Source organism: Actinia tenebrosa, unplaced genomic scaffold, assembly GCF_029948245.1.
Source record: "Actinia tenebrosa isolate PJP-AT-01 unplaced genomic scaffold, QUT_ActTen_1.0 PGA_scaffold0__85_contigs__length_37466705, whole genome shotgun sequence".
NCBI classification, from domain to species: domain Eukaryota; kingdom Metazoa; phylum Cnidaria; class Anthozoa; order Actiniaria; family Actiniidae; genus Actinia; species Actinia tenebrosa.
In genome coordinates, this window is record NW_028292569.1 from 27,938,460 (window position 1) to 27,962,626 (window position 24,167).

Sequence of the window (24,167 nt, forward strand, 5' to 3'; positions counted from 1 at the left end):
AAAGACATGACCACCATGTTGGATGATATAACAAAAGACATGGCCACCATGTTGGATGATATAACAAAAGACATGGCCACCATGTTGGATGATATAACAAAAGACATGGCCACCATGTTGGATGATATAACAAAAGGCATGACCACCATGTTGGATGATATAACAAAAGACATGACCACCATGTTGGATGATATAACAAAAGACATGGCCACCATGTTGGATGATATAACAAAAATGAGAACAATATTAATACGCGTTTCTTTTGTTTCTGTGTGCTTATTTTGGTTAGGTACCTTAAACACAATAAAATTGAAACGGTTCGACCAGGCTTGTTCAAACTGCATACTCTACGAGTTTTGTAAGTTATAATCAATTTAGAGCTCTATTCAATTTGGGTTGCAACGGTTTATCCATTCTAGTACTGGTAACACTCCCTAGGCTATTTTTACCTTTACTTCAGGTAATAAAAGTCAACAAAAGTCAAAAATCAACTTCTAAATTCCAATTGGAAAGCAACTGTTAATATATCAAGAAATTGCTCTATAAAACGTGTCGTTTCTGCTCAGCCATTTTCTATGTCCATATATGAAAACTACTTACCATATTTGGAGTTTGAGGTATGTTTGTGTCGCAAAAAAGACCATTTTTCGAGGTAAATTTTATCCAAACTTACAGAAATTCGAGTGAAAACGCATTTCTACGTCGGCCATTTTGTTTTTTGTCCAAGAAAAGACTGGAGAAGAGACACAGGGTGACCGTTGTTTGATAAGCTGTTTACCACAGGAAGCCCGCAAATATGTTTGCACTGTTAATCATTTTTTATTTCATTTATTTACAAAACATCAATGTCTTACTCAGGGTTTATTGAAATTTTATTGCAAATTTGTTTTCTCATATTAATCAGTGTTGCTATTTACAAATGGTGACAAATAAACTCAAATTCCTATAACGACATAACACTCATTAACATATTGGATGTATAAACCTTGATATCTCCAAGATGCATCATCACTCAAATCATATGAAAATATTTTACCATTCAAATATTCAATTTATGTAGAACCAATACTGAAAATATTGAGTTAGGTGGTATAAGCACTTAAATTCTGGAATATGTTTTCTGTATTTTTTAAAATATACTTAATTGCCTGTATTTATTTGTCATTAAACATTCACATGTTATACCTTTGCAGAGTATTGGATTTTAATGAAGTAACGACTCTATACAATGGTGCATTTAACAATACAAAACTGCTTATCTATCTGTAAGCTAAATCGGCACTAAAGTGTTTATGACGGAATTATTTTATTAAGATTATTTTTCATTTTATTTTTTACAGGTACTTAAAAGGAAACCAGTTAAAAGAAATTCAATCACGAGCCTTCGAAGGACTACAAATATTACAATCGCTGTACGTACAATAATCTTGCTTGGCCAAAACGAATAGGACGATGACTCGAAAAAAAGCCTTTTACGGTTTGGTGTAAAAAAGTCGCATTGCATCGCATCAAATTGAATCGCATCACATAAAGTCAACACACATAATGTAGCCAAGTCACACACAACAGTTTATTGTACCATCAAAAAATAAACTCATCACATACTATGTTGAAAAAACAATGAGGAAACAACGCCACCTAAAATGTCATCTAATTTTTTAATTAATTAATGATAGGTTCTTATGTAGCGCATTTCAAAAATCTCAATGCGCTTCACATTTATATAACCAGTGGAGGACTTTACGGCCTGCGTAATGTCACGCATTTCCTTTATAGTCATTTTACCAAGAGTGGACTAAAAAGAATAGGAGAGACCTCGTTTCAAGGCACTCCCGACGTATCAAACCTGTAAGTATTGTCATAGACGCTGCTTCTCTTTATTGTTTTCATTTATTTTTTGTTCTATTTTATTTTACTTTGTTTTATTTTATTTTGTTTTGTATTGTTTTGTCTGTTTTTTTGTTTTTTGTTTTGGTTTATTTAGTTTGTTTTGGTTTGGTTTGGTTTGGTTTGGTTTGGTTTGGTTTGGTTTGGTTTGGTTTGGTTTGGTTTATTTAGTTTGTTTTGGTTTGGTTTGGTTTGGTTTGGTTTGGTTTGGTTTGGTTTGGTTTGGTTTGGTTTGGTTTGGTTTGGTTTGCTTTGCTTTGCTTTGCTTTGGTTTGGTTTGCTTTGGTTTGCTTGTTTCGCCAATATTATTAGCATCGAATGTAAAATTAAACAAAATTCTTTCATTAAGAATGCTAGATGGCAACTACATCGAAACCCTGGAACCAGGAACATTCAATGGCTTGTCAAATCTATATTATTTGTACGTATGCATATATACTATTGGACATTTTGTAATGTTCAAAGTACCTAGATATTATTAGTAGGGAGGACGTAACGTAGAAATGACGTCACTGCAAAACTGAAGTGTCATGACCAGCTAAAAATAAAATATCATTGCAATGTTATTTTTTTATTTGGTGGAAATCCATAATTTCAAGAGGAAAAGTCAAACTTCAGTTTTACAAATTTTCTCGATTCTGATTGGCTAACAATTTTTCTCAGATAAGGTGCCAATATATGATCGAATATTTTGTATATATGAGACATTTTAAAAAAGATTTTGGCTGCCAAGATTTTTTTTTTACTAATATCGAGGTGCTTTTCTTTCTTTTCTTGTGTTTATTTTGACACAACTGAGTCGCTTGAAGGAGGATAAGGTCACGTGACTTTTGTCTATTGCATGGTGTCACTTGACGTCATTTCCTGTCTCGTGCAGAATGTGTGCATCAACTGAATCACTAGTCTCCCCCTCAGCCGCTTTCAGTGTCGTCACGCAACGCTTTCTCCCCTGAGAAGCGGCTGCTTACTTGAGCACAACGTTCCTTTCCTATTGTTTGTGTTCAACCAATCAGATAAGTCTCATTGTGTTTCAAGAACCAATCAAAACGTTTCGAATTTGACAAACTTGTGTGTTTGACCTCCATTTGAAGCAAATAATGAGACTCAAAACTTTTATCTGGAACCCAGCAATTGAAAATAACGGGGCAACAGATCGACGGAAAGGAAAAAGAAAAGAAAACAAGAAAAACATTCCAACTTGAAAAGGAAACCTTATTATACACTTATTTCAATAAAGTCAGTCACCTGAAAAGCTACAAAGCTGAGACCAACAAGGATTATGGGTAGATACATTTTACATGTTTCAAGCGCTTAATAACTGTTGATGGACTTGAGATCTTCTACCAGTTACAAGTTCACCTCGTCTGAGCATCCTCAACTGCTGCAGTTTGAGTCAAAAGCTTTACTTGTCGAATATGAAATATTTTCCATGATTCTCAGCGATCACAGCTTTCTAGGCCTTTGGTGACTAACTTTATTGAAATAAGTGTATATATTCTCATAAAGCACTCTTCTCGACTAATCATAATAATATGACCATTATACTTTTTTCCAGGTCTATCGCAAATAATATGATAACTGGATTACCAGGAAGTATCTTCAACGGCTCCAAAAATGTTGAATACATGTAAGTATTATCAATAAAAGCAAGACGTAGACCAAACCAACTGAATTAGCAATTCTATCGGTTATTGACACAACATCTGGGCTGATCTAAGTTAGGGCACGGCGTAAGAGTACATTATGCTAGTGCAGTTTTCGTATGACTGTGAAAAGCTAGGTGCCGTACCGTGACCGTGATGTTTGCTAGAATTTTAATTGGCTGATTTTTTTTTCGAGCAATGTGATTGGTCTGGCGTATCCCTAGCCGTGTCAAGAACGTGTTTGTGCCGTGAGCTTTTCACAGTCATGCGAAAACTGCTCTAATACTGCTATACCACACTTAATTGCCTCATTCATTAGTACTAATAACTTAATTGCTATTGATTTAATCATTTTATAGATTCATTCAAAATAACAAACTGCATGCCATTGAGCAGGGAACATTTGAAGAAATGGGGAAGCTGAGAGAACTGTAAGTAGCTTTTTGTTTTACCCAATGACTAAGTCTCTGTAATAATAATAATAATAATAATAATAATAATAATAATAATTATACAGCTTCTCATTAATCCCATATAGGTAACTGCCCAATTATTTTCTTAATTGGACAGGTCTTGTTGATATGGGATTAATTAGGCAGCTATATAATTAATAGGTAATGGGATTTCATGCTCCCCAATCAAGAAATAATTAGACTCGAAAAATTCCTCTGACTCATCCAATTTTGTCAGTCCTCGGAATTTTCCTCGTCCAATTATTTCTTAATTGGACAGTATGGAGTCCTATTACATATACTAATGATGATGATGACGATGACGATAATAATAATAATGATAATAATAATGACAATAATTTTGATAATGGTGATGATGGTGATGATGATGATGGTGATGGTGATGATGATGGTGATGGTGATGATGATGATGATGATGATGATGGTGATGATGATGATGATTATGGTGATGATGGTGATTGTGATGATGATGATGATGGTGATGGTGATGATGATGGTGATGATGGTGATGATGGTGATGGTGATGATGATGATGATGGTGATGGTGGTGATGATGATGATGATGATGGTGATGGTGATGATGATGGTGATTGTGATGATGATGACGATGATAATAATAATGATAATAATAATAACAATAATTTTGATAATGGTGATGATGGTGATGGTGATGATGGTGATTGTGATGATGATGATTATGATGATTATGGTGATGATGGTGATTGTGATGATGATGATGATGGTGATGATGATGATGATGGTGATTATGGTGATGATGGTGATTATGGTGATGATGATGATGATGGTGATGATGATGGTGATTGTGATGATGATGATGATGGTGATGACATACAATTTTTGCACATATCCAGATTAGAAGTTCATCTTGTAAACATAGTTTTCAAAGCAAAACTATAAACTTAAAATTCACTAAACCGGTTCCAATATCAGTTAAACATGAAGAAGAATGACTAATTAGAAGTTTCTCTTGCTTCCATTTCTCATGAGCATCCATTGTGAACGGCACCACAATGGCCGTCATGCTTTTGTCTTTTAACTCTCTTGGGAATACTTACAACCCATCAATACAAACACTTTGAAATTCTCAGACCTTCGCTGGAACACTTTAATATTATTCACAAAATCGAGTCTAGCCCTGAGCAACAGAGAACTCGAAACTTGAGTATAGACCAAATTCAAAACTCGCACCGATGTGAGGCTTAAATTATGAACAAAGGGATCTGGCGTGACTCAAAGTAATCTGGCGTGATTCAAAAGTCACGAATCACGCCAGATTCCTTTGTTCACAATTTAAGCCTCACATCGGTGCGAGTTTTGAATTTGGTCTATTAATCAAGCTCTTTCTTTTCAAGGAATCTGTCATATAATCAGCTTGAATGGATCAAAGGCTATGAATTTCTGACGCTGCATTCACTTATATATCTGTAAGTATTCATAGTGAATTTTTTTAATGGTATCTTTTTCTTCTAGATGAAATAGAGAAGTAATATTTCGCTAGCTGCCTATTTTCTACTGTATGCCTATCACAGAGATCGACTCCCTGATTAAACAAAGCCGGGAACTTTGCAAGAATCATTGTGATAACCGTTGGCCAATCAACACCCCAATGAAAGAGTGTAGTCACTTTACCCATGCAATATATATTAGACTAACGCACTTTAGTAGACCCTAATTCCATTGTTTTCTTTTGTATCTATTTGACTATTACACGTTGACTAGTATTTGTTATTTCACAAGTTAAATGCCTTCACCCTAATGTTCGTAAAAAAACATTTAGCGCTGTTTTTATCATAACATCAACGAACATTGTGAAAAATGAGTCATTTCATGTAAAAGACGCAATTGCACGGAGCAATTTTCTTTGCAACTGCAGCATTGGAGCGTTTAATCTAAAAAACAGCGCAATTTGAAGAAAAATGTTGCAAGACAAGTTGCAGCAATAGTAGCAAAAAGCTAGTAGAATTGGTTTCTATTTTTAGCAACAATTGAGTCTCCCTTGTACCGTACGAGGGTCGTATTTTAGTTAACTCACTGGGTTAATATGTCACCCTCGTTAAATAATGTTTATTGATTGATTGATTGATCGTGTAAACACTCTTGCTAACTCTAACTTTCACTTATAGTTTATTAGTAATTCTCATCCCCTCTCTTCTTAAAATCACCCTGGTTTGAAAGCTTTGGATCTGTAATGTATACCGCTTTAGTCATGAGCCACGACTCTTCTAGCATACTGCACATCTGCACAACACCTTGCATGGCTTCCTCGAAGAAATTTAAATTAAGGATGCCATGCTTTCTTTTTTCTTAGAGACCTTAACAAGAACAAAATCAAATATATTGAACCAGGATCTTTCAAAGATTTACAGGCCTTGATAGATCTGTAAGTATAATAGAATATCTATGTTTATAACAAGATATAATACACCCTATTCGTTGTGGTGCAAGGTTTTCCTAATTCAGACCACGTGACATTCCCTAGGGTATCATTTGGTTGTGGTGCAATGTTTTCCCAATTATTATTCCCATGTTATCAACTGGCATGTGTGAACATGTTTTTTCAAGACTTAAAACGATTATTTTCAGGTATCTTAATAATAACAACTTAACCGTGTTACCAGATGGTCTTTTTACAAAAATGAAAAAATTGAGGGGATTGTAAGTACTTCACTTAAGGTGACTCCAACATAATTGCAAGTGAATTTAGCGATTTTATAACTCGGTTGTATCGCGTCAAAAACACACAGATATTTCAAAGTTTAGCACATGTAATGTTCGAGTATTTGATTGGATGGAGAGTAAATTGTCGTGCAGTGTGATATGTATGGAGCATGCCTTGCAGTGTCACGACCGCGTCCGTGCTGTGAGCTTTTCACAGTCATACGAAAACTCCTTCAAGTGGGGGGGTCTCAACTATTTACCAGCCTCGGTCTATATGGAAAGGATTAAATTTCTTTCGGCAATATAACTTTGCTTATTTTTGAGTCAAACCAACTAAATGCACCACGATCGTTTTTTAATTTTTCAATAAAATATAACGTCATCACACATAACAGAAAACGTTTATTTCACAAATTGGTTTCGTGTATTGGGCATTAAACACAAGAAAAACTTTTAGAGATTTTAATCTTTTCCATTAGCAACTATGGCTGGTAATAGACCCTTTTCAAGTTCCAAATTACCGCTGTGTTTCTTGATTACAGACTCATTTGCTCAGGCTTAGCCTCGATTTTGTGAAGCAAGTGTTCCAGTCAAGGTCCGTCAAGTTTCAAAGTGCTCGTATTGTTGAAGTTGTGCATTCTTTACTTTTGGTATTTGCGAGTAATTAGACACTGATTCGAGGCTTAGCCTGAGTAAATGAGTCTGTAATCAAGAAACACAGCGGTAATTTGAACTCAAAAAGGGTCTACTCATAAGACCCCCCAGTATAAGCAGTCAAATTCCAACAAAAGCTAGTATTGTTGCATGGATATATTGTGTGCACTCAAGTGTTGGTCCCTCAGTCGTATCAATATTTTGTTTCTTTGTGCTTAGGTATATTTCCGAGAGCAATGTTAAAAAAGTGGTACCTGGAGCGCTCGGTGAGCTGACAGCATTAAAATATCTGTGAGTAATGCGTTATTCTTTTGTTCGTTCGGTTTTGGTTGGTTGGATGGCTGGTTAGGTGCCTGGGTGGTTGGGTATAGTTAGGTATATACCCTACTTTCACATCCCCATAATGCCTTGCGTGTTTCAGGGGTAACCAATCAAAAAACTGTCCCAAATTGAAAGGTTTCGTAATTGAATTTATACTGTATCTGCTTTAATCTGTACAATACTGATTATCAGTTTATTCCAAGTTATTTTTGCGTGAACAGATCATCAAGAGTTTTGGTCTCACAGAAAATGTACCGACTTACGAATTCTTTTTCAAATTTACCTTATAAACGTCTTTAAGCTTCTATCATTTTCTGTTTTTTACTTCTTCACTTTATTTTTGGATACCAAAAATTTGGGTGGTTGGGTGGGTGAGTGGGTGGTCGGGTGGTCGGGTGGTCGGGTGGTCGGGTGGTCGGGTGGTCGGGTGGTTGGTGGGTGGGTGGTTTGTTAGGTAGTTGGGTGGTTGGGTGAGTGGTTGGGTGGGTGGTTGGGTGGTCGGTGGGTTGGGTGGTCGGTTGGGTGGGTGGTTGGGTGGTTGGTTAAGTGGTTGGGTGGTTGGGTGGTTGGTTGGTTGGGTGGTTAGGTGGTTGAATGGTTGGTTGGTTGGTTGGGTGGTTGGTTGGTTGGTTGGGTGAGTGGTTGGTTGGTTGGGTTGGTTGGGTGGTTGGTTGGTTGGGTGGTTAGGTGGTTGAATGGTTGGTTGGTTGGTTGGTTGGTTGGGTGGTTGGTTGGTTGGGTGAGTGGTTGGTTGGTTGGTTGGTTGGGTGGTTTGGTGGTTAGGAGGTTGGGTGGTTGGGTTATTGGCCGGTAGGGTGATTGGCTTGTTGGCCGGGTGGGTGTTTTGCTAACTATCGTCATACCACTACTAGACATCTCAACAAGAACAAGATCACTAGACTGACAAGAGGAATTTTCAATGGCGCTAGACACCTTGACATGCTGTAAGTTCAAAAAACAATGAACCACATTAGAAAGTCGACGTTATGAGCTGAAACTCCTTACTAATACCGACTAGGGTCAGGTTACGGCAAGTTCTTCAATATTCTGACTGCTAGACTTGTTTTTTTTTTTGTTTTTTTTTTACAGAGACTTCTCTGACAATGACATTAATGTTATTGAAGAAAGCACGTTTGATGAAATGCAAACATTGACAAAAATGTAAGTACGCATAACAAAACAATAACATATTTATCAACAACGGAACGTTTGCTGCTGCGTGACGACCTGACGACCCTACCTAGACGGGCACTATTTATCGCTTGGAAGGCGGGCAAAAGGAGGGGGCAAGGGATGGTAGGGGAGCACTAGCGTATGGAGAGGGAGAGGGGGCCTCCCAAAAGTTTGCTTTCGACACCAAAAATTAATTAATTGTGGAAATTCTTATGGATTTGGCGGGAAAATTGTACAATGCTCCCCCCCCCCCCCCCCCCCCCCCATGCCTTCCCCATAATCGAGACCTCGCTACGCCCCTGGAGAACACATATTAGAGAGTTTTAGATTTACGTTCACGGTAAACGGAAACGTCAGTTGACCAGTTAAAAAGTTATTTTAAATTACTGAAAAAGAATCGCAAAAAAAGTCTAAGTGGTAGAAAAACAAAAGAGTATTTGCGCTTGGTGAGAAGGTTTGTAAATAGTAAAGTAAAATACAGGAAAACTATGAAAACGTGGTCACGTTTGACGTTTGCGGGGAGAGAAAAAAGTCAATCTAAAACTCTCTATTTTGTAAGATGTTTTTTAACACAACATTTTACTTGGTGTGGCAAAAAATCTTCTCCTCCCGCGACAAATAATGACCAGTCCAGAAGAACGTCTGCTTACGAGGCTATTTATCTTCTGTATCACCAGCATCGACTGACTACTTTTCATTCCATTTAAGATTTCTGCAAAATAACAATATAACATATATCCGGAAGGGAGTTTTTAACAATACTGGTAAAGTTAAAATCATGTAAGTCCATCATACAATGTTGTTTTCCATAGTCACTGCTTCATAAACACATCATCGAAGATATAGCCTATCAGAACGCAGAAAAGCCTTTGTATATTCAGTGGTATTCCACTCTTCCTTCCCATCAGGCATTGTAGCCTACGTATTTTGAATGGCGTGTTAGAGATAGTTATACAGGTCAAATAATCACATGACTGTTACGTTACTGGATGGCAAAGAAAATTGGACTTTGCTAACGGGTTACCTGTGGTAAACCGGTCATAAAATACCTTTGTTTTATTCCTGATTCCTCCCCGACAAAATGGAGAAGTTGCGCTTGAGGGTCGAGAATTTATAGGCCCTTTGCAGTTAGCGGTTACGTGTTTGTACTGGTGAGCATTTTTTTTTTTTTTTTAATTTTAGATTGGTGATTCTTTTTTGCTACTTGTAAAGAACTAAATGAAACGATGTGTAGCCAGTGTGTCACGAAATGCAGTTTTGTTACGATCTCTCGAATCAGGTTGTAGAAATTTTGTTTGCTCAACAGTATATTTCACCCATGGGAATCAAGATGTTCATTCATTTGCTCTCAGTGATTTAATCAGCACGTGATTAATGACCTACAAAGGGCCTATTTATAATTTTTTTCTAGAAACGTTTCGAGAAATAGCATTGAAATGCTTGAAAATGGAACTTTTCACGCAATGGATAAGCTTAAACAGCTGTAAGTGTATTTATCTTTTGCTTCAAAATAGTAAATCTAACCTCTTTTCCAAGGTACCCCCCTTTCATGTGCCTGCACGATACTCATATTATGATTACCAAAGAAAGAAAGAAAAAAGAAAAAGAAAAAAGAAAACGATCGCAACGAAAACCCCAGAAGGGAGAGAGAATTCCTAGACGCAAAGGGGGTTCAGTCCATAATGGCCGCTTCTCAGAAAAAAATTGCAATCGGTTTCACAAAGGGGGATTCCAATTTCGTCCTACGGAACGTAAAGAACATGACTGGCTCCCCTTAAGATCTCACAAAGAGGGGTTTCATGGAATTACGAAGTTATATATAGATTCCCCTAGAGATCCGTTACCTTTTTAGAGACACATTGACATAACCCTCGACTAAGTTAAACTTGAATTGAATTTTTGTGTGCGAAACCGTAACTTTCCAAATATTCGCATAACACTTTATTTAGAGACCTGTCAAGGAATGAAATACAACATATCAAGGAAGGAGTATTCGATGAGCTCATCGACCTTGAAAATTTGTAAGTGTTATATGTAATGCAACATGGAACCATGTCACTAATATTAGACCCAATTAAAGTCTATAAAAGCTATCCAAGGAGATGAAATGATGAAAGAGAGATAAAAAAAATAAAAAATAAAAGTATACTCTAACAAATAAAAAATAAAATAAACGGTTCGAGTAGGACAGTGACGTACTTCCCACGTACCATTTTGGTCTCAGCTTCTATGTTCTATGTTTTTGGCCCGACAATGATTTCGCAATTGAGTGTCAACAGAAATTAAAGCAATAGTAATATTAATATTTATTAATATTAATTGTAATTATATTTACATATGAATATAGTACATTACTAGTTTTGAATGCAACATGCCAAAAGGACCTTATCCGGCCTTAACGTTTGTGAAAAAGCTGTTTCTTTCGTGTATCCTTTACCAGATATCTTGGAAGCAATAGAATTCCACGCATTGAAAAGGAATGGTTTAATAAAACCACATCACTGTTGAATCTGTGAGTGAACATCACTTAAACAAGTTTTTCTGTGATTCGAAAGTGACGTCATACGCGCCACGCTTTTAAAAGTTCGCGGCATCTCTCAATGTGTAATAGACCTCTTCGGCTTCGGCCTCTTCGACGTAATGTTTTCCCATTTCCGACCACATGTCATTCCCTAGAGTATCATTTCTTCGTTTAAGGTTTGCGCTTGGTTGCACATGAGAAGACACATGAATATGGACACAACTCAAACAAAGAATCTTATTCTCAAGGGAATGACACGTAGTCTGAAATGGGAAAACATTACCCCAAGCCGAAGAGGTCTATGGCAACCAAATTCAGCATTTTTTTTTTTTTTTTACGATTTTTCGACTACTTTTGATTTAAGAACAAGACTTAAATCAAGACATGCCTCATCACAGAGAATGTTGTAGAGTCAAGAAAAAAAGCAATGTTGGTTACCGTACAGAGTTTAAAGGCGCACAAGATTTTTTGAGCAAATTTTTGTTATTCTCTACTTTCACATCCCCATAATGCCTTGCGTCTTTTGGGGGTAACCAATCAAAAAACTGTCCCAAATTGAAAGGTTTCTTAATTGAATTTATACTATACCTGCTATTATCTGTACAATACTGATTATCAGTTTATTTCAAGTTATTTTTGCGTGTACAGATCATCAAGAGTTTTGGTCTTACAGAAAATGTATTGACTTACGGAAAAATGTTTAAAATTTACCTTAAACGTCTTCAAGCTTCTATCTTTTTCTGTTTTTTACTTCTTCATTTTATTTTTTGATACCAAACAAGGTATTGTTAACATTGTCTGATCAGTCTTCAGCAAAATGAGTGGGTTTTTACCCTCGGGTTACCCCCCCCCCCCCCCCCCCCCCCCCCCCCCAAAGACGCAAAGTATTATGGGGATGTGAAAGTAGGGAATTACACATTAATCTGGACGATGTTCTTCTGTTTTCATCGACACAGATATCTTCAAAACAATCTGATAGAAAATATTGAAGTAGGGACATTTACTCAAATAACAAGTTATACAATGTAAGTCATTTAGAATAGGCCCCTTTCATCTGACGTCAAAGCAGCTCGATCTAAGCATAGTTAATAGAGGGGAACTATGCTCTCTGTACTCCTATTATACGACTTCCCCCGGTCCCTCCGAACCAGCACTTCCCACAGGAAGCCCATGCAAAAATATTCATACGTCACAACACGGCCTTACATACCATGATAAAAAATTTAAATTGAAGAAGTTTCAATAGATACGAGACGCAACCGACGTCTTTCAATATCTACTCGGGATCATTTATTTTGACTTGTTCGAAGACCATTCGGAGGTGTGAGCCTTTGTTTTTAACTCAAAGGATAAAGCGCATGCCCTTACATCTCATGGAACGATTTGTGACAAAAACATGAAAGTTGATTTAAGATGCGCATTTGATCATATTCATATGCAAATTTGCGTCATATAAATATCAAATTATTATTATTATTATATTTATATTTATTATTATTATTATTATTATTATTATCTATAAAAACATATTTGTAAAATAAATTAATAGCTCAAAACACGAGTCCAGCTCTTCACACTGATATAATACTATATTAAAACTATACAATTATTGTTAAAATCTAAATATTTCTAAATTTCCGCTACATTGTCGTTAAGATTAAAGTCATTCAAGAATTCATTGTCCATAAAAAAAGGGGTTCTTGTCCCCCTGACACACATGTGTACTGACTTAATTATTTCAAAAGATAATCGAGTTCTAATCCATGTTATAGTACTTGCATATGTGTCCCCTGTCTTCTTGGTTAATTTCTCAGTAAGGTGCTTTAGAAAAATCTGGCATTCTGCCCCCATTCCTCCATTTGTACCAAAAACTAAGGGCGTAAAAGTTCCCATATCGATATCGATTACTCTTTGCTGGTAATTATTATTATTATTATTATTATTATTATTATTATTATTATTATTTAAAGAAACCATGAAATAAGTGACAATATATATTTTTTCCCTATAGAAATTTAATTAACAATAATCTTCGGCGAATAGAAGAAGGCATTTTCACTAACAATGCTAAGTTACATACCCTGTAAGTTAATATTCTAAAAATCAAAGCCACTGAAAACAGTGACGTAGCAAGAGATGGTGCTAAACGCGCACGTTGTGGGGCGAAAGTTCCCGCCAAAACCACACGAATCCCATCATTATAATGGCAATGAATTTATGTTTATTTTGCACCTTCGTAAATAATACAATGTACAATTCTTGGCTTTCACTTAAGTCATCAAAAATTCTCCAACGACTTATATACAACAAAACCAATAAAAAAGCCATTAAGGCGCCGCGAGCTGATAGGAATTAACGCGTGTACGGGCTATTCTAATCAAGTTTGCTAACTATGTTTCGCTCGGTCATTTATCAAATATAAACATTTCTATTTGTCGTAATAATAAATGGATGCTCTGTGTATTCAGCGACGAACACAACAAGGCTGTTCCATAAAACAACTCGTGCATGGTTCGTTAGAATCCGTGTCCATCCTTCTAGTGCTTTCAAATTCTCAGTTAACATAATCACACAGCATTAGTCGCAAAGGCTTTCCAGTTATCGTAATATGGAGAAACATAGAATTTTCCTTACACATTTTAGCATCAAAAGTAATAAAATGAATACGAATTTAGCCCTTTTCCTCGTCATTGCCTCTCTAAGCCTCAAAAAAAGACTCAATTGAATAAATGCTAAGTTAAGCTCAGCTTTCTCTCTTTTTATTAACATGTCTGTAAAGAAAATTGAAAGAAAATAAGATTGAGACAATTGAACCAGGTGCATTCAAAAACCTTATTTCTCTCACAAATGTGTAAGTATATTTGATAGCGTTATACCACACTACACCATACCTTATCACACAACACACTATCCATTCCACCTTACCAAACCACACTAGGCATCAAACCACACAAACACACCACGGCACACAATACTACACCACGCTAGGCATCACACCACACCCACCTCACTACACAATATTGCACCTCACCTCACCACACTAAGCATCACACCACACAAACACACCACGCCACACAATACTACACCTCACCACACCACGCCACACCAACCAACTACACAATACTCACAACACCACACTAGGCATCACACCACACCCACCTCGCCACACAATACTACACCGCACCACATTGTGACGTCATGAGCACGCAGGTGAATATGCCATGCGCGAGCTTCGAGTGTTGGAGTGAAAGGACAGATGTACACAGAGTGGAGATATCCAGCTTAGTCAAATGAAAGACGAGGGAAACACACAAACGTTACACACACTTCACTGGCCATCAGACCACACTAAACCACACGTCACCACACGTCACCACACCATATCACACTATTTTCTTATTTTTATGATATAATATATTGACAGAAAATAGGATGGCTGTCTGATTAGTAGTTGAGCAGTTGGTTGATTGTAATTACTGACTTTATAGTACACTCAACAAAATTACTCGACTCTGATTGGTCGAGAGGAGTACAATTATAGCGTTAATTGTACTCCGTAGGAGTATCGAATTAAGTCGCTATGGCAACACGGCCAAAACAATGTCAAAACAATTATTTTCTATCATTTTGTACTTAAAAAGCATAAATAAAATTTTAAAGCCGTAAGAACTAATCTATTTTATGCATTTCAGTTGCACGATGGACTGAAAATCGGCCGCCAAAAAGACAAAGATGAACGGCGTCGCTTCGCATTTTTTACTGAAATTTTGTTGAGTGAACTATAAACAAAAAATCGCACGATCTTCTCGTACAATTTGGAATTAATAGACACTCGTAATGTTTTGAAAGTTCTTTAATTGTACTCGCCTAAAGGCTCGTGCAATTACAAGAACTTTCAAAACATTACTCGTGTCTATTAATTTCCAAATTGTACTCGAGATCGTGCGATTTCCTATACATATTGTTTGCTTTCCATCATTACCCAGGGAATTGGATGGTAACAAACTTACGGATCTCGACAACAGAACGTTTCTCAATTTACGATCCCTTTTCTCACTGTAAGTTTACATATAGCTTCCAGAACAATCCTGTGTGGATACTACGATGCTAAAACGATTGAAGAAATAAAAAACGCGCGCTTATGTTGAGAGAAGTTTTAATATGCGAATTCAATCTCGTACAGTGTCAAAACGCTCGATTCCGTCACAGGTAACCCAAGCTAGGTTTCTGTGGTGTCATATTATAAGGAAATATATGGCGATAAAATTGTCAAAATGTGAAATAAAGTAACTCAAGGTTGCGTGCGCATCCAACTTGGCGGCCCACAAAACTGTAAAACGCGAATTCAGTAAAATCGAGAAGACAGTTTCATATTTAAAGAGGAGAATAATCGATTTTATTATTTCTTAACGAAAAAAGCTCATAGCAATGCATGATAATGCTCGTGTTCTGGTATCGTGGCCCGTCAAGTTCCTTAAATTTGGATGCGCACGCAACCTTGAGAAAATGGTCTATTTGTGTTATAATATTGAAAGAAAAAAGTTGTTCTTATGATGCAGGTCACTGAGCAGAAATCGTCTTAAATTTCTACCCGATGGGTTTTTTACTGGTCTAACTCATCTGACAACCCTGCAAGTAGCATACAGTCAATTCAAAAAATATTGTCGTCGACCATCTGAAGCCTACGAGACTGAACCGACAGGAACTCTGGGCAGCAATCATTGAAGCCGAGTTGACTCCATTATTTTATCTGACTAGTTATGCCTGGTTTACAGCACGAACCTTCGTAGGCGAGCGGGAAGTGTTGAAGGAGACGTTTTTTTAATGCCTTCATATTTTCGAAATTGCGAACTGAATCATAACTACTTTGTTTTTCTTTCCCTAAACCCAAAGACATGCATTTGATGGATTGTTTCTCGCCATTATTATCTTATTAATAGCGGGAACAATTAATTCAGAACGAATATTTAACCGCTTCAGTGATTTTTACCCATATTCCTAGCCTTTCGGTCCGGTCGCTTAGGCTTGAACAACGTTTTTTGAATTGCCTGTATACGCCTATTACAACTAATCCAAAAAACGTTATCTCGCACTAAGACGTCAATGCAATAGGCGAATGCCGAAAAGCGATAGGAGATAGGTCATTCCAAGATCTAAGAATAGCTGGAATGACTTGTGTTTCTGCTTCTTATTCTCGTCAAGAGCATGGACCTTAGTGTCGAGACTGATTCAAAATCATTTTTCAGTGTCAGTTATTTATGAAATTCACTCAGTATAAGATCAGTGACAGATTGTGGCGATTCTACTTTCTTGTAAAATCCAGAATTTAGAATCTGAAGATGGAGATGACTATATCTGACCATATATATTATTTTTTTATTTATTTTGATAGGGTAATATATGAAAATGAATTTACCACCATTCCACGTTTTGATGAAGGCCATTTAAATAATTTGTAAGTAACGCTATAACTGAACCAAACTAGATACGTCATCCACTTCATCAACCAATGCAGAAATAGTGCTCAGGGTTAGTAAATCTGTGAGTGAACCGTGTCCTGACTTAGATCAGTCCAGAGGTTGTTTCAGGGTTCTATATCTGTGAGTTAGCCATGCCCTGACTTACATCGGCCCAGAGGTTGCTTCAGGGTTCGATCTGTGAGTTAGCCATGCCCTGACTTAGATCAGCCCAGAGGTTATTTCAGAGTTCAATCTGTGAGTCAGCGATGTCCTGACTTAGATCACCCCAGAGGTTGTTTCAGGGTTCAATCTGTGAATTAGCCATGCCCTGACTTAGATCAGCCCAGAGGTTGTTTCAGGGTTCAATCTGTGAGTTAGCCGTGCCCTGACTTAGATCAGCCCAGAGGTTGTTCCAGGGTTCGATCTGTGAGTTAACTGTATTCTGATTCTAGATTTTTTGGAAGCAATCTTATCAAATCCCTAGACAACTTGAAGTTAATGAGGAATATTTCAAAACTTATCAATGTGTAAGTCAAATGCCATGTCTTCGCGGGGAACCTTCTATCTAAAACAGATTATATTTGATTATATGAGAATTGATGAATTGAGATTGTGAATAGTTTAAAGCGAATGGATATTGACTTTTAATTTAATCCCTTGGTTAACTTGAATCCAATCAACGAAAGGGTACAACGATTAGGAATGTTCTCAAATTTTGTCTGAAATGAAGGAAGGAAGAAAAGAAGTAAGAATGAAAAAACGAACAAAAAACTTCAAGGTGTTTTTCATTTAGAGCCTTTGCACCATCACGTGATGGCAGCCATGACAGGTGGCAGGAACAGTCGAATCTGGTTTAATCTGATTTACATTAGAAAGGATTCAATTTCCCAGGAGAAAAGACAAATGCTGTGTCTCCAATAAACCTTATTCGTAGTGTGACAATGTTTTCCCAATTAAGCGTGACGAACTTCCAGGGGATTCATTTTCTTTTGTTTTTACCCAAAGGATACGACGAAAGGAATAACGATGATATCCCGACGAGTTTCAAAACAATAGCTTTTCATTCCCCTAGAGGTTTGTCACGCTGAATTGGGAAAACATTGTCACACCACGAATAAGGTCTATTATGGCTGCCATGACATGATGGTGCGAAGCCTCCATATAAGACTAGAAACTGATGTTTAAATCAATGCTTTTTTCAAGTTTCTTTGACAACAATAGAATCGAACGCATTCTCAACGATACCTTTAAAAGAGCCACCAAGCTGATTGCTATGTAAGAATCACATGTACAATCGATTGCAAAGTCATTGTCAGGTCAAAAGTATAGAACATAGAAGCTGAGACCAATATGGAACATGTGAAGTACGTTAATAAGATGTATCTCAGTGGCGGATCCAGGGGGGGGGGGGGGTCGAAGGGGTCCACGGAACCCCCCTTGAAGGTTTCATCTTTTAGGTAATAGAGATATGTCTTATATAAATTTTGCTTAAAAGTATCCACAAGGATAATGTTGAACACGGAATGATAAATATTTGCTGTTATAATGTTTAATTTACCTTTAAGTTCCGTTACTAGATAGTAAATTAGGTGATTAGAGCCAATTTTTTTGTCGACTAAACAAAAGAGAATTATACACAGTTTAAGAAACGGAACCCCCCTTTGAAAAATCCTGGATCTGCCACTGTATCTAGCGATATAACTCGTGGGATGTTCTTCGGTTGTTGCACTGACAAATAGGCATGGAGGCCTGTAAACACATGTTTCATATCGACTGTGTATCTCAAATGAATGCATCAGAGGATAATTATGTCATTTTCCAAAATATGTTTCGTTCTCAGTTACTATGTTCTATGTTTTAACCCCAACAATGATTTTGCAATAGACCGTTTTCTCAAGGTTGCGTGCGCAACAAAATTTGAAAAACCCAAATTCAGTAAAATTGAGAAGACAGTTTTATATTTAAAGATGAGAATAATCAATTTTCTGAATTCTTATCGAAAAAATTCTCATAGGAATGTTTGATATTTCTCATTAAGAAGCTCCTGCTCTGGTATCGTTTCCCGTCAAGTTCTTTAAATTTGGATGCGCACGCAACCTTGAGAAAACAGTATATTGGTCGTCCGGGAATTGAGGAAGGGACTGGTGCCGAGTAAAAATATTAAGTGAATTTAGAAATGATACCCATCACAAAAAATGAATATTAGTACTATTACCGAGTTTGAGCTTACTTGGTTGTACCTACTAAGTGGCAACAGAAATGTTTTGGCAATTTTTACTGCATGCCGTCATCAGTGTGAAGATACACCTATTTCAATTACCGTTGTAATCGCCAAAGGAGATGAAATGGTTTTGTTGAATACAAAGAACATTGAATCAGTCTCAACACTAAGGTCCATGTTCTTGACGAGAATAAGTAGCAGAAACACAAGTCATTCCAGCAATGCTTGATCTTGGAATGACCTATCTCCTATCGCTTTTCGCTCATCGCCTTTGGCGTAGCAATAGCTACAAAGGATGAAAATATTATGTACCATTTTTTAACTTTTCACAGATCGTTAACTGGAAACCCGCTGAGAGTTATTGAAGATGGGGCATTTCTGTCACTCCCAAGTCTTAAAATCATGTGAGGAACTAAGTAGTATCTGCTTCAAATGATGACGGTCAAACAACGACCACCACGTGCTGTCAAAAAAATCTATTCTTACTTTTCAACTACGTCATCAAAAATTTTGCCACGGTTTATATAAAACAAAACTTCAATAGGCCGAAAGAGAAGCAAAAACTATACATCTCAGACAAAATTCTAGCTAAAAGAAGTTTTAGATACGAAGATATAAGGGATTGATTATGTCAACAATGTAGTTGAATTGTATGGGTCCGCCATCTTGGTGACACTCAATAGAATACAAAGATGGCGGCCAAATCAAGAAAGTTGAAAAACATGTTTCTATTGCACCCACTTCAATATTTTAATCATAAAAAGCATGGATAATCAATAAAAATAAAGTTAATAATAATCTACTAAGTTAGGATTTTAGCGTAATGATGACGTCACGTGAAAACAAATACCCCATTCACACCTAAACGTGTTTAGTTAAACTATGTTTTCATTAGGAAAAAATTGAGAAACTAGAAAACTACAATATAATGAAACTTTGTAAAATATTATCAGAGCAAGATAAAGGATAGTTTACATGCATTATTTTACCAAATATTGTGCAGTGTTCGTAGATAGTTCTCCAAACCTGTTTAGTTAAACCACTTTTAAACATGTTTAAGCCTTGGTGTGAATGGGATATAAGAATCAAGAATTCCTACAATTCAGCGGATGAAAATTCTACCCGAGACAGGAAATAACTTTAATTAAAGCACTTTTTTCCTAGAAATTTGTTGGACACCCAGTTGACGGTTCCGCTAAACATTTGGCCCACAAAAACTCTCATAACCTTCATCGTGTAAGTTTGAGATTATTTTCTTAAATGACTTTTAGAATATTTTTAAACGTTGTACGATATTTATGAGTCTGCGACGCCTACTACGTTAGAAACGTCGGGATTTTTTGCATCCGTAAATTTAAAGTTTACGGGGAAAAGCGGTAAATTTGACAGCTAAAACTGGTTTAGCGAAAAATGCAATGGAATTTCTATGAATCGATAAGAAAATCCGATGGCCGGTTTGAGAAGTTTTTTTTTTTTTTTACATTTTAGACCACGTGTCATTCCCTAGAGTATAATGTCTTTGTTTAACGGTCGCACATAAGAAGACGCATGAATATGGATTTGACTCAAACAAAGAATCTTATTCTCAAGGGAATGACACGTGGTCTGAAAAGGATAAAACATTAGGCCAAACCTAAAGCTATGATCTATAAAAAACTCAGTGCCCTTGTCTCACAGTTTATTAAAAAATTTAGCAGTTTCAAATTTTCTTTGTCTCGTGTCTGTTAGGCTACAGAGCAGGGCCTCAACCAACGACATCGTGATTCGAGGTCAGAACACGAATTCCCGGCTGGTCTTAATTACAGTTGGATACATCTGCAGAGATGTGGCATTTGACACGTACGATTGTGAACCCTGCAATAGAGGAAGCTTCAAGTCACCGTCAAGACAAGCTTGTGAACTCTGCCCACCTGGTAAAACCCAAATATTGCAATACCATGAAACAATCTCTGGACTGATCCATGGCAAGGCATAGCTAACTCACAGATCCTGAAACAACCTCTGGGCTGATCAAAGTCACGGCACGACATATTCACAGATCAAACTCTGAAACAACGTCTTAGCTGAACTAAGTCAGGGCATGGCTAACTCACAGATAGAACCCTGAAACAAGCTCTGGGCTGATCTAAGTCAGGGCATGGATAACTCACAGATCGAATCCTGGAACAACCTCTGTGCTGATCTAAGTCAGGGCATGGCTAACTCACAGATCGAACCCTCAAACAACCTCTGGGCTGATCTACGTCAGGGCACAGCTAACTCACTGATCAAACCCTGGAACAACCTCTGGGCTGATCTAAGTCAGGGCATGGCTAACTCACTGATCAAACCCTGGAACAACCTCTGGGCTGATCTAAGTCAGGGCATGGCTAACTCACTGATCAAACCCTGAAACAACCTCTGGGCTGATCTAAGTCAGGGTATGGCTAACTCACAGATCAAACCCTGGAACAACCTCTGGGCTAAATCTAAGTCAGACAACGGGTAACGCGCAGATACGACCATGAAGCATCTTTTTAGATAAACTAAGTAACTATGATAAAGAACATGTATTTTCGAAATTTGGTTCTCATTCATGTTTTTCGTGAAACATTTCCAGGTGGTTTCTATCAGGACGAAATGGGTTATTCAACCATAATTGAACACAATTTAGGCTGCAAACAATGTCCACCAGGGTCTTATGTGAAGCCTGAGCTTGCACCAGGAAAATCCCAAACGGAATGTCAATCATGCCCCCCAGGTATAGCCAGCCAGTTTCATTTTCATGCATTCATGTTCATGGATATAGCACCCGTGAACTGCGCATTGGACATATTCAACCTGTTAATTAGCGCATTATAAATAATATTATTATTACCATCATCATCATCGCCATCATCATCATCATCATCACCACCATCCTCATCATCATCGCCATTATCACCATCATCATCATCATTATTATCATCTACATCATCATATCATTATCATCACTATTATCATCATCTACACCATCATCAACATCATTATCATTATCATCGCCATCATCATTATCATCACCAACATCATCATCGCCATCATCAATATCATCATTATCATCATCTACATCGATCATCATCATTATCATCACCATTATCATCATCTACATCATCATCATCATTATCATCATCAACCTTTTCATCGCCATTATCATCATTTATTATTGTTATTCGACGACAACGTCGATGAAGTGTTACGGTTTATATACGGTGCTAAAGGACGTTCCAATGTTTCGATAAGCAAAACCTCATAAAAAAGGTCTTTAATCTCGTATAGCTCTAAAACGAAGTCGGGCAACCCCCTTTTTTACAAGTTTTAAAGAAGTTTGTAAAATTAACCATAACCTTGTTTACCCTGCGTGGAATGATTTTTAAAAATTCCGAAAAAAAAAACAACCAACAAATGCAGAAAGTTTTAATATTCCGAAGTTGCAGCCACGATTCATGATTCATCATAAATTAAAGTTGTCTCTGACTTCGTAAGTGTAATTGAAAATGTTTTCATTCTGCATACTTTATGACTTCAGATACTAATGCAAATGTCTTAAAATTATAGGAACCAATCTCAAACAATATGCAAAGTTTCGCGCTTGCAGATGCATGGAAAACTACTACCGCCTTCGCCGATTTGGACCTTGCAGTATATGCACCAAAGGTAACGTGTGCCTTAATGAAACCATCGATCTTGCGCCAGGGTTCTATTGGATGTGGCAAAGCAAGAGATCCCAGCAACAATACGAGGATTTCAAAGATGACCTAATGATAACGACTGCAGAGTATAAAATCAATACATTTGAAGAGAACATACCAAATGTCTACGCTTGTCCAGTTGCAGAATCTTGCTTGGGCAAAAGTCATTCAGAATGCAGCGAAGGCTACGAGGGTCCTCTGTGTGCTGTTTGTGGCAAGGGATACTTCAACGTGTTAACCAAGTGCCGAGAGTGTCCAACTTTACCATGGATCATTGGACAAATAGTAGTTGCTTCACTGGGTATGACTTTCCTGATCGTCATTGTTTTGCGGGAAAAGAAAAAAGATCCCGACAATCCAACACGGACATTAACGGATATCTTTCTAGCGAGACTTAAAATTGTCATCGGGTTTTATCAAGTGTCGGTGGCCACTTTCGACTCTTTTTCTTACATCAGTTGGCCGGGACCTGTCGTTAGCATTATGAAGTACGCTAAAATGGTGCAGTTTAATCTTTTACTCATAGCACCTGTGAACTGCATAAATCATTCAATCAGAGCAGATGCTTATACTCAGCTTCTTCTTAGCGTCGTAATAACAGGCCTGGTCATCTTGATTGGGCCACTTTTCAACTTTCTCGCAAAGATGTACGTTAAGTGCAAAATTAAAGGAAAGGAGAATCAAGAGATGCAATTAAGAGAATACAAAGAGAAAAGCTATCGGTTTTTGATCTTGATCCTTTTCATTACCTTCCCATCGACATGCACTCACATCATCCAGATGCTTCCTGCTGCCTGCCAAGAGATATGCTCCTACGGCAACGTCCTGTGCAATTCATACCTCAAAGCTGATTACTCGATCAAATGCAATACAGCAAAACATAGCATTTATGGCAATTTCGGCTCAGTAGCTTTGATATATTGCATTGGCTTTCCAATGTCGATTTTTGCTCTCCTGAAATATGCTCGACGAAATGCTGGTGTTGACAAAGAGAATAAGAATATCATATTAGCTGGGACTCGCTTTTTGTACGAAAATTACTCACTAGATTGCTGGTTCTGGGAGATTGTGGAGCTTGTGCGTAAGATAGTGGTCACCTCCATGCTTATCCTGATGAATGCCGAGAGCCGCACTAGTCTTGGTCTTACTGCCATTTTATCTGGCCTATACTCAGTAGGGTTCGCTTACTCCAAGCCTATCAAAGACGCCTTTGAGCACTGGCTACAGCTGACATCGCTGATGGCAAGTTCTGTTAACTTTACCATCGGAATGCTAATGAAAATCCCAGAAGAAGAATCTTCATCAGGCATCGACAACCAAACCGACACATTTATAGTTACAGCTTTCCTTGTTGCTGCAAATGTCTTGGTGATTGCTCTGGTTGCAGGTATTTTCTTTCACTTGCCGTTTATTTTACTAAATCTATGCG

At 37.3% G+C, this 24,167-nt stretch overlaps 1 protein-coding gene across 1 annotated transcript in view; it reads left to right on the forward strand.

Annotated features, from left to right (window-relative positions):
* Positions 1–24,167, forward strand: part of LOC116308692 (uncharacterized) — a 37,567-nt gene that overhangs the window by 11,426 nt on the left and 1,974 nt on the right. The window contains exons 12-39 of the mRNA XM_089038797.1: positions 290–358; positions 1,194–1,265; positions 1,341–1,412; positions 1,777–1,848; positions 2,237–2,308; positions 3,443–3,514; positions 3,890–3,961; positions 5,377–5,448; positions 6,333–6,404; positions 6,608–6,679; positions 7,556–7,627; positions 8,530–8,601; positions 8,747–8,818; positions 9,539–9,610; positions 10,242–10,313; positions 10,780–10,851; positions 11,271–11,342; positions 12,308–12,376; positions 14,131–14,202; positions 15,338–15,409; positions 16,744–16,806; positions 17,263–17,337; positions 18,014–18,085; positions 19,364–19,435; positions 20,196–20,267; positions 20,760–20,944; positions 21,631–21,771; positions 22,605–24,125. Of these exons, the coding sequence (XP_088894923.1) occupies positions 290–358; positions 1,194–1,265; positions 1,341–1,412; positions 1,777–1,848; positions 2,237–2,308; positions 3,443–3,514; positions 3,890–3,961; positions 5,377–5,448; positions 6,333–6,404; positions 6,608–6,679; positions 7,556–7,627; positions 8,530–8,601; positions 8,747–8,818; positions 9,539–9,610; positions 10,242–10,313; positions 10,780–10,851; positions 11,271–11,342; positions 12,308–12,376; positions 14,131–14,202; positions 15,338–15,409; positions 16,744–16,806; positions 17,263–17,337; positions 18,014–18,085; positions 19,364–19,435; positions 20,196–20,267; positions 20,760–20,944; positions 21,631–21,771; positions 22,605–24,125 (3,635 nt within the window). The remainder of the gene's footprint in view (positions 1–289; positions 359–1,193; positions 1,266–1,340; positions 1,413–1,776; positions 1,849–2,236; positions 2,309–3,442; positions 3,515–3,889; positions 3,962–5,376; positions 5,449–6,332; positions 6,405–6,607; positions 6,680–7,555; positions 7,628–8,529; positions 8,602–8,746; positions 8,819–9,538; positions 9,611–10,241; positions 10,314–10,779; positions 10,852–11,270; positions 11,343–12,307; positions 12,377–14,130; positions 14,203–15,337; positions 15,410–16,743; positions 16,807–17,262; positions 17,338–18,013; positions 18,086–19,363; positions 19,436–20,195; positions 20,268–20,759; positions 20,945–21,630; positions 21,772–22,604; positions 24,126–24,167) is intronic.